At 39.6% G+C, this 18,156-nt stretch overlaps 1 protein-coding gene across 1 annotated transcript; it reads right to left on the bottom strand.

Moving 5' to 3' along the window:
• Window positions 1-11,245: 11,245 nt before the first annotated feature.
• LOC115003901 (platelet glycoprotein V-like) lies at window positions 11,246-15,392 on the bottom strand. Its single transcript, XM_029425841.1, has 2 exons — window positions 14,061-15,392; window positions 11,246-12,610 (listed from the first exon to the last, which is right to left on the bottom strand). Exons 1-2 carry the CDS (start codon window positions 15,050-15,052, stop codon window positions 11,599-11,601), a joined length of 2,004 nt encoding a protein of 667 aa, XP_029281701.1. The 5' UTR covers window positions 15,053-15,392; the 3' UTR covers window positions 11,246-11,598.
• Between the last annotated feature and the right edge of the window lie 2,764 nt (window positions 15,393-18,156).

Consider the following 18,156-nt stretch of genomic DNA (forward strand, 5'->3'; position numbering starts at 1 on the left):
AAAGTCTAAAAAAAATGAAGCGTGATTACTACATCAACAGACACATTTAACAGAATGAAGAAGAGTGATACATCTTACTGCTGCCTTACTGACAGAGTGCCTGCACTCTGCATCAGTCATAGGGGCAAAATGTCAGTTTTTTGGAGGGCGCTGATTCAGTATTAGCTCTTCAGTGATGTTGTCGAATGAGCTCCGGTCTAAGTTATGCAGCCTGAAAGAAAGATCATGAAGGAGGTCAGGAAGGACTCTGCAGCCTGTCCACCCACCCACTCATGTCCTATACAGGACTCTGCTATCTCTCCAGGCCAGCAGCAGATCCACACATGTCAAAGCCTGGGAGAAAGGCCTTTGTGCACGGTGACAGGTAGAGCTGCAATGTCAAAGGTGCGCTTTGTGTAACGGAACAATGTTCCTCCAGCAGATGCACATGCAAATACAAAATGCGACTTCAGGTTCAAATTTAGATCTACAAGCGAACACTGCCGTGTACAAACATCCCCCCCCTCCTTCCTCTCCACCGCCTACCTACAAGTGCACACAAATAATTGTGCACACACGTACACACTTCTTCACCCATTTACCCACAGCCATGCGCAATCTACTCTGCAGTGACCTGCTGTGATCTGCTGGCTAATCACCAATTTTCCCACCCACACGTTGGTCATCTGTAGCATTCAGTGGGTGTGTAAGATGAGAGGGATTCCTGGGCATTTACTCAAAATTGTGCTCATTATCCCTTCGAAAAATAGTCTTAATTATTGTGAGAATTGTGGTTTTTGCAATACTCAAAATTGTGCTCATTATCCCTTCGAAAAATAGTCTTAATTATTGTGAGAATTGTGGTTTTTGCAACTAAATTGATACAAATGTTTTGGAGGATCATGGTCGTTATATCCTGAGACAGGGTTTTCAAGTTTTTATTTTTTACAATTCTGAAGATATGGTGGGAAAAATGTTTAGTTGACTCATACCCCTTTGAATTAAAAGATGTCTGATGCATGTGTATGTGCAACACAGATTTAGCTAAATCCTCGAAACAGTCTTAAAGGATCTGTGTAGCTTTGTGTTAGAGCATTCATTTGATTTCTAATAGTGTTTACATTATCTTGGTTTTATTCAAACAACAAAGCCCAGACACAGTGATGTGGAGGAGAATAATTAACAAGGCGAAGTCTATACAGCATGCTATATTCGTTTCGATATCACACTTCAATATTTAATTAAATCTAGTGTTAAAATATGGATCATGCTTGTAGGATGCTGTAAATAAACATCTGCCTGAACCTTCACACACTTTGTACAATACAGTAAATAAACCAGCAACATCACGTTAGATATACTTAGAAATATGGATGCCATCGAAAGCGCTTCCTGAAAGTCACGTGTCCCATCCAGCTGACTCTCGGCGGCGATTGTTTTCTGATGACGTGCTGTGATATTGTTATTGAGTTACACCCAAACATTTTGATGACAGCACGAACAGACCCTCCTTGCCTCTCCCTGCTCCCCTCTCTGTCGACCTTTAGCACGGGGATCTTCTTCTACTCGTGTCTAAAAATAGTGGAATCCCTGTAGGAAACAAATGGTACATACAAATGGAAGCTCATTCCAAACTAAAGCTAATTATGCTGTGTGTCCTAAACACTCTTTCTCTTTTTAACGAGTGTTTAACAACTGTTAAACAGTGGCTGTAATAGGAAACGATTTACATTTAAATGTCCACAGCATCTGGGAGTTTCAGTCGTTACATCTGGTATTAATATCAAGCAACGTTACAGACTGACTGAATAAATATAGTGAAAAGGCCAAAGGCGAAGACATCAGACTACAAGCAGCTTGTGTTACAAATAAGGGAAAAGAGAGAAAAAACGTTAGGCATTCAAAACACATCTTGAATTAGATATTGCTCTCAAGGCAACACTAATAGCAGATAATGTCTCCCCTCAAACTGATATATACAAATGGGATGTTTTAATGGTTTTATATCCAGCAGCGGATGGTCAAACACATTCATTTGAATAAGAAAGTGTATGTATAATGTTATGGCTTAACACTCCCCCGAGCACTATCTTTGCTTGAAAGATATTTGCAGCTGCAGGAGAGGGAAAAGGTAATTTCCCTCATGTCAGATTCGGAAGAAGAGGAAAACAGTTAATGTTTAAAGCGATGCGTGGTGCACCCTGGAGCCCTCTGATTCAGGCAGAGAGTGGCATACAATTGCACGACAATAATTACATGGATTAGTTTTGTTCTTATAACCCCATTACCTCTGTCCCCACCCTTCTACATAGCCTATAATAAGTGTAGAAAGAGTACAAGGTAAGAGTACAAAGTCATTACAAACAAATCCGACGCTGTGATGATAGTCGGGACTCGCTCTGGACTCTTTCAGAAGATCTGAGCAGTGCTTCAGATATCTTAGTGTCATTCTTACACCTAAAACTACACAATGATTTCCATTTATAGGGAGATAGACATCAGTTATCTACTATCTTACTATGTTTAGGTAGGTCTTTGTGTGTTATACTTCTGTGTGGTGTTAATTCATCCGTATGTGCATGTAAATCAAGTGAGGCCCAATCTCAAGGTGACTTTGTTCTGTAAAGTTAATTGCCTGTTAATTTGTGGTAATGGCAATAAAGTTAAAAAAAAACTTCTACAAAACAGCAGAAAAGGATGATGCATTAAACCCGCTCAACCCGTCTGCAAAAGTTATTTCCATATCTTCTTTTTCTACTAACCTTATCACTTCTTTCACTTCTTTTTGTCTTCTCTTGAAAAATCCTCACGTCGGCACTTGTGGGTTTTTTTAAATGGAAAAATTCATGGTACCTGCAGAATATAACACAATTGCATACAGCTTGTGCCCAGACAGTGTATTATTTTAAAGGCATTGCAAAATGGTCTTGAAGCTGACTATGCCATATCCTTTCAAGATGTCTATGTAGACAATAAAATCAATACAGCTGAGCCAATAGAAATAGGACTCATTTTATTCCTGTGGTTGTGCATCTGCAACCTTAACACTGATGATAAAGTTCAGCCTTCTGCTGTTTGCTGCTACATAACCCATGACTCGTAAACATGGAAAGGAAAATGTAACTGCAACATGAGGAAAGTGATTTGTCTGTAAAAAGAGTTCTGACTGGTGAGAGGGAATAATACAGACGTGGTTTGATGCAACGCTTTCGCTCCTGCACAGAGTTGAATGAGGAATGAGGAACACTAAAGTTTCTGCATGAAGACAGCTGCAGGAGAATACTGAGTGATAGTTATGGCTGTACTGATACTGTGTGTGTGTGTGTGTGTGTGTGTTTGTGTGTGTGAATCCACCATTTGTTATATGTCAGCAGCGAGTACGCTAACGGATAACACTCGTAATGTATCACCTTTTAAATTTTCTTCAGATGAAAATAAAGAAGCATTTGCAAAATTGCTAATGTTCCTAAAGTATAGCCTCGTTAGACCTGATAATCAGTTTGCAGATAACGATTCAAATGAAAAGAATATAGAAGAAAAATAAATTCCAGTGCTGCCTTTAGTCTCAGCGTGAGCTCAGTATCTTGAGATTCGGCAGGCAAGTTATAGCCTCTTTTTCAGGCTGTTACCCGATGCGGGTTTTACGGTGCCTTTTATGGGAAATACATACTGGGTGGCTCTGGGCCATCACAGTTTAATGCGGAGCCTCGAGGCATTGATGTGGTCTTAACTCACTGAAAACATGTGTGGTGGCTCCTACTTAATATGTTTCCTGACATACCTGCCCTCGACCAGTCCGCTGCTCCTCAAAGAACAAGCCAAGTATCCGTGTATAAAGGCTCGGGGGAAAGTTATTAGCCCACATCAAATCCTCTCTTCTGAGAAATACCTGTCTAATCATATTTATGTGTTATACAGTGAACAAAGGAGAGCAATAACCACACTTATGAACTTGTTAGATTAGTTTAATCTATTTTATTCTCTCATTACATTTGACTGGTTTTGTTAGTTATTGTTTCAGGAGCCTAATGTGTAGGCATTAGTTATTGATTAGACGGCACAATGGATCTGTTATGTCACTGAATCAAAGGAGATGTAATGAGGCTGACTCTGATCAATAGAAGAAGACTCTAAAGTGAAAACAGAGAGCTCCTTTGTCTTCATGGTGTAGGTTTTGCCACCATACCAATGTTGGACCTTCCAGATACAGGTGTATTTATACTCAGTTGTCTATGTATTTAGGTACACAACCTACAACAGAACAGTAAATAGATTAAAGGTTATAATGTTCATGTTTATAGCTCAAGCTTTTACCCCGTCAGTTCTTAATTAACAGGAACGGACTATTTATTAAAGTTACAATTTCACAAATATCCACCGTTCACTGCCAGAAAAGTGTTAAAGTTTTGACACAACGAGTGTTAAATGAGAGGATGAATACAGTATCTCATGTCTGTGTGGTAAATATGAAACCAGAGCCAGCAGGCGATTAGCTTAGCTTAGAATATTGGCCACCGGGGGAAATGATTTGACTCCATCAAAAAAGTTTCACAAATGTTCCCACAAGCACCTCTAAAAGCTGTATAACACATCGTATTTGTTTATGCCGTACACAGAAATGTCAAAAAACAATATGGCTGGCTGTTTCCCTTTATGCTAAGCTATGATAATCACCACGTTACTCCAGCTTTGTACTTGATTTAGAGGCCTTAGAGTTTTAGTGATCTTCCGATCAAATATTCCTTTGAAAGTCAAAGTTAAATTCAAGATATCAATAAGAAAATAATATTGATTGAGTGAGTTGTGAAGGTCACTAGTTTCAGGCAACACATTTTCCCTCAGGCTTTCTTTGAACAAACTACACAGAGGGAAGGAAAATAATGTGAAATCCCTTCTTTACATTCCGCTGTTAGTCTTTCAGTCGAGTCCCCCCGGTGTAAACACTCATTTGGCAAACATGAATATGTAAATTGAAAGTCACAATCCTGATGTATTTATTCATGTTGTTACCCTGTAATGTATTACTTGTTTGAATTGTTACTGTGTGGCGGTGTCTTTTGTGTTGCACTGCTTCTCGATTACTGCTGTGCAGACTGACTGCTTTGATCCGGCCTCTGCAGTCTGAAATAACACCCTTTGCATTTCTGCAAGTCTCCAGATGAACTTGAGCTTTGAAAGCCCGGGTCCACTGGCTGCTTCAAATAACTTGTTCAAAGCCCAAAGCCTGTTAAAGCCGCCTCAGTTTATTTCAAATCAATCCATCCGTTGCATGGCTTTTTTTTTTTTGCAAATTCATTTAATTAGAAGGTTATAAACAACAACACACAAAAGAAATAAAAGTGTCTCCTGTGTACCACCGCCCACTGCACAATAAAGAGGTAAAACTGCATGTGCTTACAGTCTGGTACAGTCTGGTACAGTCTGGTACAAGTAGTTATTTCTCTCCTCTCTTAGTCACTTAGTTCATGTCCTTCGCTGATGAAAAGAAAAATGAGCTGTAATGGTCCCCACTTAAAAAAAAGGTCTTACAAAGGGCACATTTCACTGCATCAGCCATGTTGTAGTGGCCCTGGGTCACTTCTGCTTATAAATGTATGGACATCCAATTAAGGAAATTGGCCTTGAGAGACCAAAGCAGGAGTGATTGATCAGCTCGCCACAGCTGATTATCTCATCCAGAGACAATGATGTTTCATGGAGTGGAACATCATTGTCTCACAGTAGCTCGCTACACTGATTACAATTCATGTAGGGCGGTGGGGTCATAAAAACAATACTAAGAAAGGTGCCATCAGACTTATACATCTTCTGGGACATAAGATTTCTATCTGTCACAGCATGACTCAGACATGTGAAAATATGACACATTTGCATTAGTGTAAATTGCAGCCTCGAGTCTCTGCCTCTGGCCAAGTGAAGTTTCATTTCTTTTTAAATGCAACATCCATCTTAAGAAAGATGTAACAGCCCCACGCGTAAAATTGATTGCTGCCATTAAAAGTAAGACTCCCTTTTGAGTCATGAGGTCCATATCAAGGCTTTTGCTTTCAAAACAGCAACGTACAGTATAATGGATGTGATCATGTTCGCTGGAAAGTGCAAGAAACAGCGCTTAGCGTAGCTTAGCATAAAAAGTTTGCAAATAAATAGTAACTCACCTTAAAAACACAATATGTCATTTTTACATTTCTGTTTGTGTAATGATTAAACAAACGAGCTACGACAAGTTACTTAGTAAGCGTAGAGCAGCTGGTAGGCAGCTAGCTGTTTCCCCCTGCTTCCAGTCTTTATGCTAAGCTAGGCCACTTGGCTACTGGTTCCAGCTCCAAAATGAACCCACAGATATTCCTGAATAATTAATTACTGAAACAGAACACCTTTGCAGAAGCTTGTCAAATGCATGAATCAATAAGTTATTAAATGAACATCTTCGTCTCAGTTGTCCTGACCCCCTCTCTATCCTCATCAGTGACATATAATCTCACTCACAGCAATGACCTTGTTTTTACATGCTGTGAACAGGCTGCGTGGCCGCGGGCTCCGTGCCGACCGGCCCAACAACAGGTGAAAGGTTCGTTATAGACACTGCAGAAAGCGTCTCGGGACACATGGAGCCGGATGATAATCCACGAGCTCAGTGTGAAACAATGCCAGTGAGCAGACATACAAACTTATTGCAAAGTATATGATGAGTCATGGAGGAGATTTAGACTTCAAACAGTGTCGAAATGTCATGTCCTTGCCTTTTGTGCTCTGAGGTAATTAAACTCCCTCGCCCCCAATTGTCCCCATGCGTGGGTCATTGTGGGGGATTACAGATGGATAGTGTGGGGATCAATCTGCCATCCCAGGGAACAAAAAAGTATAGAGTAAGACACAAAAGGAATAGTGATGACGGAAGTATCTACTAGAAAGATTCCTCCTTCTCACAGCAGCCTCGGATTAAAGCTGCAGGGATTGTACACAGTGCATCGCTGCGGAGGAATATTTACATAGCAATTAAGAGAGTGGAGGTGTTCAGTCAGGTGAGAATGGCAGAAGTTGGGGGGATGAGTGAAATATCTGTCAGTGATTTCTTTTTAAGGAGACTATGAGCATGTCAATGAGATCAGAGGGGGTTCTGTACGTGTGAATGTGGATCTTCTTCTTACAAATAATAAAGTTAAACTCGTAATCGATACAAAACAGTCTTGTTCAAGTCAACATGTCAGAAAAGTTTAGACAGATATTGCTATCTTTGAGTTTTTATCATTCTTTTATAATATTTTTTTTACTTTAAAAGTCTAAAAGTTTTTGTATTGAAATTGACTTACAATACAAAAAGAAAACGTACTCGTTATGCAGAATCCTATATATTATTATATTACTGGACTATAATTATTAATGCATTAACGTGTACATCAATTTAATGTTGCAGCTGGTAAATGTGGGACTTATTTTAATTACTTAACATACTGATGGGTAGCTTGTGAATCCACCCCCCCCCCCCGATAAATAAACTCTTATCTTAACCTAAAACAATACATCATCACTTATTAGTTGATATTATTTTGTACTTTTAATCTGTATCTGCAACAAGTAAAGTTATCAAATAAATGTAGTTAGGTAAAAAATACAATATTTTCCCACTGAAATGTGTCACAGTATGAAGTAGCAGCCAGTAGAAATACTCAAGTTAAGTACAATAACCTTAAAATGATACTTAAGTACAGTACTTGAGTAAATGTATTCAGTTTCTTTCACCTCCGTTGTATTAGGGTGAGCATCGCTGGATATCGCGATACAGTAAGTGAGATTTGGGTGAATGTAAAGCTAGACTGAGAAAAATCCATAGACTGAAGCTTCAACTCTCCTAACATGCGTCATCACTGCCGCTTTGTGTCCTCCATTAATGTTGTGTTGTCGCCATCTTGCTACACTTTCTCCCATCTCTTCCTGCAATTTTCCTCTGATTTTGATGGATTAACAGCTGTCACACTTCTTCGAAGGTTAATGTGTTCTCCATGAGGTTGCTGCCTGCATGAGTGGGGATACTGAGGGAGCCTCCATCAAAACCTTCATTCCAATATAAAGCAGGCTCGATCTGTGTCAGGGTGTTAAACACGGCGTCCGTCTAGGAGGAGCCTCCTAATAGCCCATTCCCCTGGAGAGCATGCGTTTACAACAACTAATCATACAATCGGGAAAGTGGCCTCAGCTCTCTTCACAAATAATGAGATAATGCACAAAGGTAGGGGCACATTTCTTCCCGGCATGTTTATGTAGTCAACTACAGCGATGATTCATGAGCAGAGCAGGATGAATACAATGCACGAAGGATTATGATGAATGAAGATGCAGGTTAATGAATGGGATTGTGCTATTTTGCCACACCTTCAACCGCTTAATGGTTAAATTGATTAACATGCTAGATGAGTGCTGTAGGCTGCAATGCATGCTGGTCCTGAACATGCCCAGGTTTGTCAATCCTGAGTAAAAAAGCGTGGGACGGTTGATAAAGGGCTCAGTGGGAGTGTTTTACCGCTGGTAAGTGCTTGCATGGACATGGCCTCTAACTTCTGAGGGCAGCCACAGTGGGACTCCTTTCACCCACCTTCAGGTAAGCTTTTAATGAGTCTAACAAGCTCGTCTTCTTTCAGCCTGAGCTCAAACATATGTAACATATGATACGTGTGGTACGGGTGGTGATGGCCTAGTGGTCTAGTGGTACGGCTTCCAAATACAACACCAGATGCTTGTGAGTTCAATACCAGGCTGCCATCGAGCAAGGTACTTAACCCTGAGTTGCTCCAGGGAGACTGTCCCTGTATTTAGTTCACTGTAAGTCGCTCTGGATAAGAGCGTCTGCTAAATGACCTGTCATGTAATGTATGAAGGTGTCCTGCAAAGTTTCAAGGTTGAAGAACAAAGGTGCACCGCTGCAGTGAACAGATGTGTCTGTTAATGAAAGTGTGTCTTGTTAGAGGGGAAAATGTGTCTTTGGAATCACTTTCTTTGTGAGTAATTGTACTTCAGACCATAATCGTTGCACGGACCGTCCTGTAGAGACACTTATTTATTTAATATTTTCAATAGCAGAAGAAATGTTCAGATCCTTAAGCAAAGTAGCAAAACTATAATAATAATAATAATAATAATAATAATAATAATAATAATAATAAGCTTTATTTGTATAGCACAAGAACATACAAGAATTGTAACAAACATAATAATTAGTACAAGATTAGTCAGAATAAGAGCATTTACAGAACAATAATCACAGTGTTGATGTAAATGAGTCTGAAGTACCATTATAAAAATAGCAGAATTAAAATAGTATAAAATAACATTGGAGTTCATGCCTAGTTTCCCTATCTGTGCCGTACTTAACGACCCTACACACCATTCTTGTAAATGTTTTAAACTATCAGAGCCATATTTTGAAAGCATGAGATCAACAATGGGCCCCTGTGGCCCTTCAACTGGTTTACTCCCTTCGGTTAAAGCCAGTTTTTCTCCAATACACATTTATCAGAGAAACTTCCTCTTGTTCCCCGTGGTAAAACAGTCTATAACATACAGACACTATTACAAGACTTACATTTGAAGCTTAAGTTTGACATTTGGGGAAATTGCTTGGTTGAGAATTAGATGAGAAGATTGCTACCATATTCATTATGTTATAAGCTACTATGAGGCCGGTTAGCTTAGCTTAGCATTAATGGCTCTGTCCAAAGGTAACAACATTTTATATGAATATTTTTACATTATTGAGGTGGAGGCAATCATTTAATATACTGTTGGTTGTCATTATATAACAATTTATTATATCTTCTGAGCTCCTCTGGGGTTTTTAATATGTAAAATCTATGTCTGCAAAGTGGCTTTTTATTTAAAGCTGTTAGTAAAGTAAAAAGTACAATATTTCCATATTCATATTTCCATATGATATGTAGTGGAGAAGAAGTAAAAGGGCATAACATGAAAAACTAAGTACCTCATATTGTACTTATTTGAGTAAATGTAATTCTTGACTTTCCGACACTGCTCATTTTTAATACATTGTTTTACAGCTTACAGATGAGCGTATGAGAAAATATTATAATATCATAATAAAACTCATATTTGTACAGGACTAAAGTAACAAAGAAAGGGAACACAAATATCAGAATTCAATTAAGATGAAAAATTAAAATAATAGAAAGCAAAGACTACAGTGAGTTTATCACCTGGAAATATATATTCAGAGAAAAGTTGTATTAGCTGAGTATTGCAAAGAAAAAACAAGTAATTAACTCACCATTATGTGCTAATGAGCAGCACTCAACGACGATCATGTCTCCATTATTACAACACCAATTCAGAAAGGCCACGGTCATTTTCAATTGCGAGCCTGTGACCTTTTAGATTTCAGTGTCAGTCAGTCATCGTTAGACGTCAGTTTGGCAGCGAGCAAGAGAGCGGGGTCCATTCCTCCATACTGATCATCCTCACTTATCCAAGGAGCGACCTTCCCCCCATTACACGCTTACCAACATGAGACCCCGGGGGATTCACAGGAGCAAATGGAGATTAAATGTCTTGACCCAAAGAGCAGCACTAGTTAAGGTAATGGAGAGTGCCTTTGTTCACTTTCCCCGAAACAGAAGTTTCCAACCAGAGGGAATTATCGTAACAGCACTTCCTCGACCTTTAACCTCCAGGATACAATTCAAGACATACATCACACCTCTATAAGTTCACCCTCAACTTTTTGAGGAGCATTTATAAACAAGGTTTAATTTTCATAAGTAACAGCCTCTAGAGGAGGCAATTTATTATATGATATAAGAGTAATAAATTAAATTTAGGGTGCACTCACTGTGATCAAGGCTTGGGGACATGGGTGTGTAGGCATACAGAAGATATATACACACACACACACACATATACACTATGAGAGAGTGAGAGAGAGACCTAAACACGCCCAGAAGAGGTCGGCTGGAAGACTCAGCCATTGCACTGCCCACACACTCCCACATGCTCAACATCATTAAAAACAAAAGGGCACGACTGAAACAATGCAGCAATCTGTGATGCAACCAACACCAAGTGAGAGAGAGATCTGCTGGAGTAAGAATTCACCGGAAGACTCCCAAAACAAAACCCATCAAGGAAGGAGAGAAGACCGCTTTGTTTTCTGGCGATTCTTAAACACCACTGATGTTCATTTCTTGTCTCCATCACACATTTGTTGGACTATGCTCTTCATGAAGAGAGTGTGATTAAAATCTAGCCGTCCATACTTTGAATTATACTAATTCACCTTGAGAATATGTGCCTCACAGATCAAAATCAATATAACCAGAATACATTAACATCACGATTTGATTTGACTGATTTTCTTTGGCTGGTATCTATTCAGTAAATGAGTTCTTTAAATGACCTGCACTGTCTGTTCAGCTCATTGCTTTGAACATTTATTGAGTGCCTTACGCCACCCGGTGGGCTGGACTTTATCCAAACAATGAAGAGATCATAAGAAAATAGTGATGAATAAAATAAGTACTTTAAAAGTTTTATTTCAGCCTTTGACACAGACAATGATCCCTTCACATTTGACTGTAGAGGACAAACACAATCATTTTTGCTACCTCCTCATCACTCATTTTGAATCTTGTGAAGTCCGAGCTCAATGTCAGTTAAAGAGATCACTTGTTGTTGTTTAAGAGCTTCAGGAGCTGCACACTTCACCTTCTCCAGAAAGAGGACATTTTGAGGATGGACAGTGAGCCACTTCCACAGATACTCCATCTTCTCATCGCACGCCCAGGGGTTTCCCGTTAAAATAATCCGGAAAGAGGATTTTGTCTCATCCAGCAGCCCCGGGGGTAAATGCTGCATCTGATTCTGATTGAGCAGCAGAAGATCAAGACGCTGGAGACCCTGGAGGAGAGTCGCCGGCAGCTCTTGGAGCCGATTCTCCTGCAAAAACAGTTGGGATAGTTTGGGGTTGTGTGTGAACATTGTAGGTTTCAGGGATCTTAATTTGTTACCAGCGAGATTCACTGTCTCCAGGCGGTGCAGGTTCTTCAGGGCGTCAGGCTGTAGGTCATGCAGATTGTTGTCACTCAAGTCTAGATTCTCCAGATTGGGCAGCTTCTGAAGCAGAGCGACGGGTACATCCGTTAAACGATTACCAGACAAGTCCAGCCAGGTCAGGCTACTGTTGCCAGGAGTCCACTCAGCATGAGCTTCTTCGATCAGATTGTTCCTCAGCACAAGACTGCGAAGTGAGGCATGGCTGAAGACATTTGGAGGAAGATGAACCAGATGGTTTCCTGTCAGATCCAACGTGTTCAAGTGAGGAACGTCCTTCAGGAGATCTGAAGGAAGGCTAGTCAGGTTGTTGTGATACAGCTGGAGGTCGTTTAAAAGTGGCACAGCACTCAAATGAGTGGCTGTGATAGTGCAGAGGTTGGTGGATTGGATGGATAGTCGAGTGGTGTTGGAGGGTAAACCATCTTCAGGGAAATGTGTGAGGGAGCTTTGGCTGCACACCACCTCTGCACCTGAAGGTGGAAAGGAACAGGAGCACAGATCTGGGCAAGAGTGGGCGCATTCAGCCAGTGCAGTGAAAGTCAGGAGCATCCAGAGGTTCATCTTTAAAGCACTGCGCAAAGGAAATGTTCAGTATAAGAGACAGCAAACATAGTAATTTGAGTACAAATGATCAGTTATTTACAAGTAATATCACTGCATTGTGAACATCTGATCATAAATGCATAATCTTACCTGAAAGGCACCGCAGAATTCCTTCTGTTTTCACGGACTTGGTTTTATACAATGTTGTGTGTGTTTGTTCACAGCAATGAGTCAGCACAAAATGTTGTAAGAGGCAAACAAAACAAAGCAAACAAACCAGCTCATCAACCAGTGAGTGGTTACTTTTTTCTGTTCTTTCCAAAAGCAAAGATGTTACCACACACACAAATCAATATTGTTGCTTTTTTTCATTCCTGCAAGAACATTTTTATGCAACGGTGTGGCAGTGGGGTGTGGTTAGGGCGCCGGCTGCTGGGGAGAGACAGGAGTGTCCCAGCTGGAGGCAGCTGAACGGAATCAGGTAATCAGTCACATAATAAATGCATGGTGATGGCCTGGTTCTGTTCTCTTGCAGTAGGCTGGGTTCCAGAGGAGACGGAGACGCTTCTTCTGCCACGAAGCAGCGCAGTCTGGAGAGCGACGGACAGGAGAGTGACCTGTCAGCGGTGCCTGTAATATAAGCTTACCTGTGTGAGAATAAAGCTGTGTGTGTGAGAATAAAGCTGTGTGTGTGCCACTATACCATCTCTCTGTCATCCCTGTAACGGACTGTGGACAAGAGTCTCCACAAACGGTATATGTTATTTCTTGAGAGTGATTTGTAAATCTTAGATGTGTGCAAAAAAAATGTATTTTCAAAAACTGAATGAATTAAGGTATTTGATTTGAGCCTTTAATCCATTTTCTTAATCACATGTTATTGGTGTTTGGATTTCACCTTTTTATAGAACATGCATCCAGTCTGTTGAAGGAATACTCTGACATTTCGGGAAAAGTTGGATGAGAAGATTGATATCACTCTCATATCTGTTGATTCAATGCAAAGCTTCAGACAGCGGCTGATTAGCTTCTCTTAGCATATAGACTGGAAACAGGGGGAAACGGCTGTAACAGTAAGGTTAAGTATTCCTTTAACATATTATATCTTGTTTGTTTAATTAATACAACAAAGATGATGACTTTACAGAGTCTTATGTGACGCTGGTGGATGTGTTACCTTTGGACAGAGCCAGGTTACCCTCCGTTTCTAGTCTTTATGCTGAGCTAAGCTAACCGTCTCTTGGCTGTGGCGTCATATTTGGCGTAACCCATTTTATGTGCAATTAAAGCATAGACAGAAATTCTTGTATGTTGTTTTTATTCATACCATATTCAATCATACATTCACGTTACACTGACAAAACAGAATGTTTCAGTGATTGAAAAGTAAGACAGCTGAATTTGGTTACATCACCATATCAGATACGTATAGAACCAGATAAGTAATAACCAGTATGAGGAGATGGAGAAGTTAGGACTGAAGATTTAGATCCCTTTCTCTCAGAGACATTACTGAGCGCCCCATCAGAGACTGGGGGCCGGCACATATGATGGTCTCTGGCAGGAAAACCGTCTTGTTGTTCTTCTGAAGCCACCTCTGGAGGTACACCAGCTTCCCGTCACACATCCAGGGGTTGTTGGACAGGTCCAGCCCCTCCTCATCCAGGGAGCTCAGAGGCTCCAGCAAACCTGCAGGGATGTGACTCAGCTGGTTGTCCTCCAGACTCAGGTGTTTGAGCTGAGTGAGCTCCTGAAAAAGGTTGTGGGGCAGTTTGTTGAACTTATTCATAGAGAGCAACAGATAGTTGAGGTTACGGGTGTTCTGAAGTAGAGATGCATCCAGGGTGTCGAGCTTGTTGTTCCGCAGGTTTAGCCTCTCAAGTTTGGTCAGGGTGTCCAGAGAATTTGCGGCGATCTTCTCCAGACGGTTGTTGGCGAGGTCCAGATTGTCCAGGTGGGGCAGCTTCTGAAACAGAGCAACTGGGACCTTCGTTAAATTGTTCCCAGATAAGTCCAACCAGTTGATGCTGCTGTTGTCAGGGAGCCACTCAGCTTTGACTTCTTCAATCAGATTATTCTTCAGCACCAAGTTGCGGAGCGGTGCGTGGTTGAAGATGTCCGCAGGCAGGTCCCTGAGTTTGTTTCCTGTGAGATCCAAAGTGTTGAGGAAAGGAACGCCACTGAGGAGATTAGGCGAAAGGCTCCGCAGGTGGTTTTTGTACAGGTGGAGCGCTTGCAGCAGGGGCGTGGCGTACAGCTGCTGCTCAGAGATGGAGGTGATGTTCGTGAACTGGATCGTCAGCATGGTGGTGTTCTTCGGGAGACCCGCGGAGGGATACTCTGTCAGGGGAACATCATTACAGACCACCTCAGCTCTTCTGCGGTAGCATTTGCAAAGTGGCGGGCAGCACAGAGTGCCATGGCAGAAATATGCCAACCAGAGGAAAGCAAGGACACACCTGGACTTCATCACTGGAAGAAGAGAACACAGAGAGTTAGAGATGAAGGGGAAAATACTTTAATGTGCCACTGAAGTATTTCATCACTGCAGAACATCACAAATCATTTCCAGCTCATGACGTTCTCGCACACGAGTAAGAAAACAAATGCATGTCTGTGCCCAAGTTACAAAAATAACTAAATGAGACTTATGTTCATGCACATTACTTACAAAATAAAAGTAATGATCATGCATAAGATGTTCAGTATCATGAGTAACAAAATAAAACTTACCGTCCAGTAGTAGCGACCAGACCGCTCCTTCTATCAGATTCAGCAGTGGTCACTTGCAAATTACTGAGTCATTCGGGGAGCAGAATCCCCCAATCTAATCATTACTTATTGAGTCAACAAGGACTCACTCTCTACACACTCATTCGTCAAGGTCAGGTTGTGTGACTGACCTGCAGGGAAAGTACAAAACCTGGAAACTTATTTTGTGTTGGTTTATGGAATAATATGTTATAGTTCTGCTAAAAACTTCTGATTGTGAAATATGATTTATGTATTTTTAAGTCTACGCGTGAAGTTATGAATATGAAGTTTATGATTTGGATGGTTTGCCACTGAGTGATAAACTGAGTTAGATGTTTACATTATTTTTTGCACTTTGGATTTTTAGATATGGGGAAGGAGGAGGGAGGGAGAGGGCAGGTAGGTTAAAAACATCACCGGGGCAAAGGAGATGGATTTGATTTATTTTGCTGAAAACGTTATAAATCTTCAAGAAAAGGCAAGAAATCCCACGGCAACGTTTAAAGTTGCATATAATTATATAGCAGTCAGCACCGAAAAATAGTTAAATAAATGCCTGATCTTATATTTTACAATGTAGCTACTTCATTCACTTTACCAACACATTTGTACAGTAAAATATGTTGTAATGTATGATTAATGTAATATATGCAAGGTTACAGATACATGTGTTTTTAATTTTTTACCCATATTATTTGAGGTAAAATGGCCTGGTGGAGAAAGTATTCAGTTCCTGTACTTCAGCAAAAGTAGCAATACTGCAGTAAACATACTCAAAGTATTTTCATTAATAATATCATTAAAGTATTATTAGCTAAATGTGTCAAGTATCAAAAATAAAAGTACTGATAATGCAGAAAAATGGCCCCTGCAAAGGTTTTACTGTTGTAGCTGAAGATAAGCTAATTATAATCTATTGATTGGTAGCTTAATCTATAATAAATCATATTTTAAGATCTTCATGTGTTGTATATAAAAGCTTGCCAAGTACAACTCTAAAATAAATGTAGTGGATTAAAAAGTGCAATATTTCCCTCTGAATTGAAGTAGAGTAGTAGTATAAAGTAGCATGAAATGGAAATACTCAAGTACTTCAAATGCATAGTACAGTGTTCAACACTCATGCAAAGCAATACATCCTTTTCAGAAATGTAAATTAAAAAACTAGAGAATAAATGTCGATTCATGATGAGGAGGAAGAAGCACCAGGAGAAGGCTGCGTGCCACCTGAGGTCGCAGCTGTCGGTACAGCAGCTTTCATGGTTCTTTAAGCAGAGCATACAGTCACACAACTGATAGACAGAATGGATTAGACCTGCAGTATGAAATACGATTTAAACAGATGGGCTACATGATGAACCATTACATTATGTATGATGAGTGCCAGTTGGCTTTAGGCTGTTCTGAAAGATTTATTTCAGTCAAGCCCACTCACTCCACATGCCCTTGTGTGATAGAGACAGACCTATTCTTGTATAGTTCAAATAGTCTCCTAAAATACACGTCAGATTTAAACTCGCCACAGTAGTCCCGTAACATTTCTGTTTATAATGTCAAGGGCTCTATATTAATATTGTTGTCTTTTTAAGTATTCTTTATTCCGTGACTCTTTAGTGTTATTATACAATGTACACATCAGTCCAGTGTTAGCCGCTCTACACTTGCTTCCAGTAACTTTTAGAATTGATTTTAAGGTCCTCCTTCATGTATACAAAGCCCTAAACGGACCCACACCAAGTTACACTGCCAACTCTCTAAGAACATTACGATCATCCACTACTGGTTTATTAAATGTTCCCAGAAACATCCAAAAGAAAAACGGGGATGCAGCCTTTTGCAATTATGCACCAAATGCACTTTACCTGCAGACATTAGGGAGGCAAGCTCGCTCAATATCTTCAAAAGTAAGCTAAAAACATATCTCTTTACTTTAGCCTTTTAATAGTGATATTTTATATCTCTTTACTTTAGCCTTTTAATAGTGATATTTTATATCTCTTTACTTTAGCCTTTTAATAGTGATATTTTATATTTCTTTACTTTAGCCTTTTAATAGTGATATTTTATATTTCTTTACTTTAGCCTTTTAATAGTGATATTTTATACAATCTTTAATGCTGCTACTTTAGGAAACTTTAAACTAATTTAAATGCTTTTGTTAAAGCTGCTATTTTATATCTTAACTATTAGAATTTTCCACTTTTACTATTTTTATTCCACTATTTAATACCATTTTAATGCCATTTCACATTTACATCAACACTGATTATTGTACTGTAAATGCTCTGTATAATTTTGTACTAATTGTTATGTTGCAATTCTTGTATGAAAGGTGCTATACAAATAAAGCTTATTATATTATATACACTACGTATAAATGTATGATTTTTAATTAGTAGATAATTAAGACCTCATTGATACCTCATTAATAATTCAGGTACAGTGCAACACATTAAGCAAACGTGATATGTTTATTAGTGCGCTTTAGAGGTGCTGGTAGATAGACGGAGTCAAGCTAGCTGTTCCCCCCACATTTCCAGTCTTTATGCTAAGCTAAGCTAACCGGCTGCTGCTTCATATATATATATATATATATATATATATATATATATATATATATATATATATATATATATATATATATATATATATATATATATATATATATATATATATAAATAAAGAATGGTATCAATCTTCTTCCTCAACTCTGGCCAAGAAAGCAAATAAATGTATTTGCCAACATGTCAAACTATTCCTTTAACTATGACTTCAAACATTGAGTTCACTCATACAACACTAATAATTCAGGTACAGTCA

The sequence above is a fragment of the Cottoperca gobio genome, chromosome 24 (genome assembly GCF_900634415.1).
Source record: "Cottoperca gobio chromosome 24, fCotGob3.1, whole genome shotgun sequence".
Classification (NCBI taxonomy): Eukaryota; Metazoa; Chordata; class Actinopteri; order Perciformes; family Bovichtidae; genus Cottoperca; species Cottoperca gobio.

Excerpts from the sequence above, each read along its gene's own strand:
- LOC115003901 (XM_029425841.1), bottom strand. The coding sequence starts at position 15,052 with ATGAAGTCCAGGTGTGTCCTTGCTTTCCTCTGGTTGGCATATTTCTGC. Across the intron at positions 12,611-14,060 it reads GAAAGGGATCTAAATCTTCA|TGCTTTAAAGATGAACCTCT; the intron begins GTCCTAACTTCT and ends TCCTTTGCGCAG.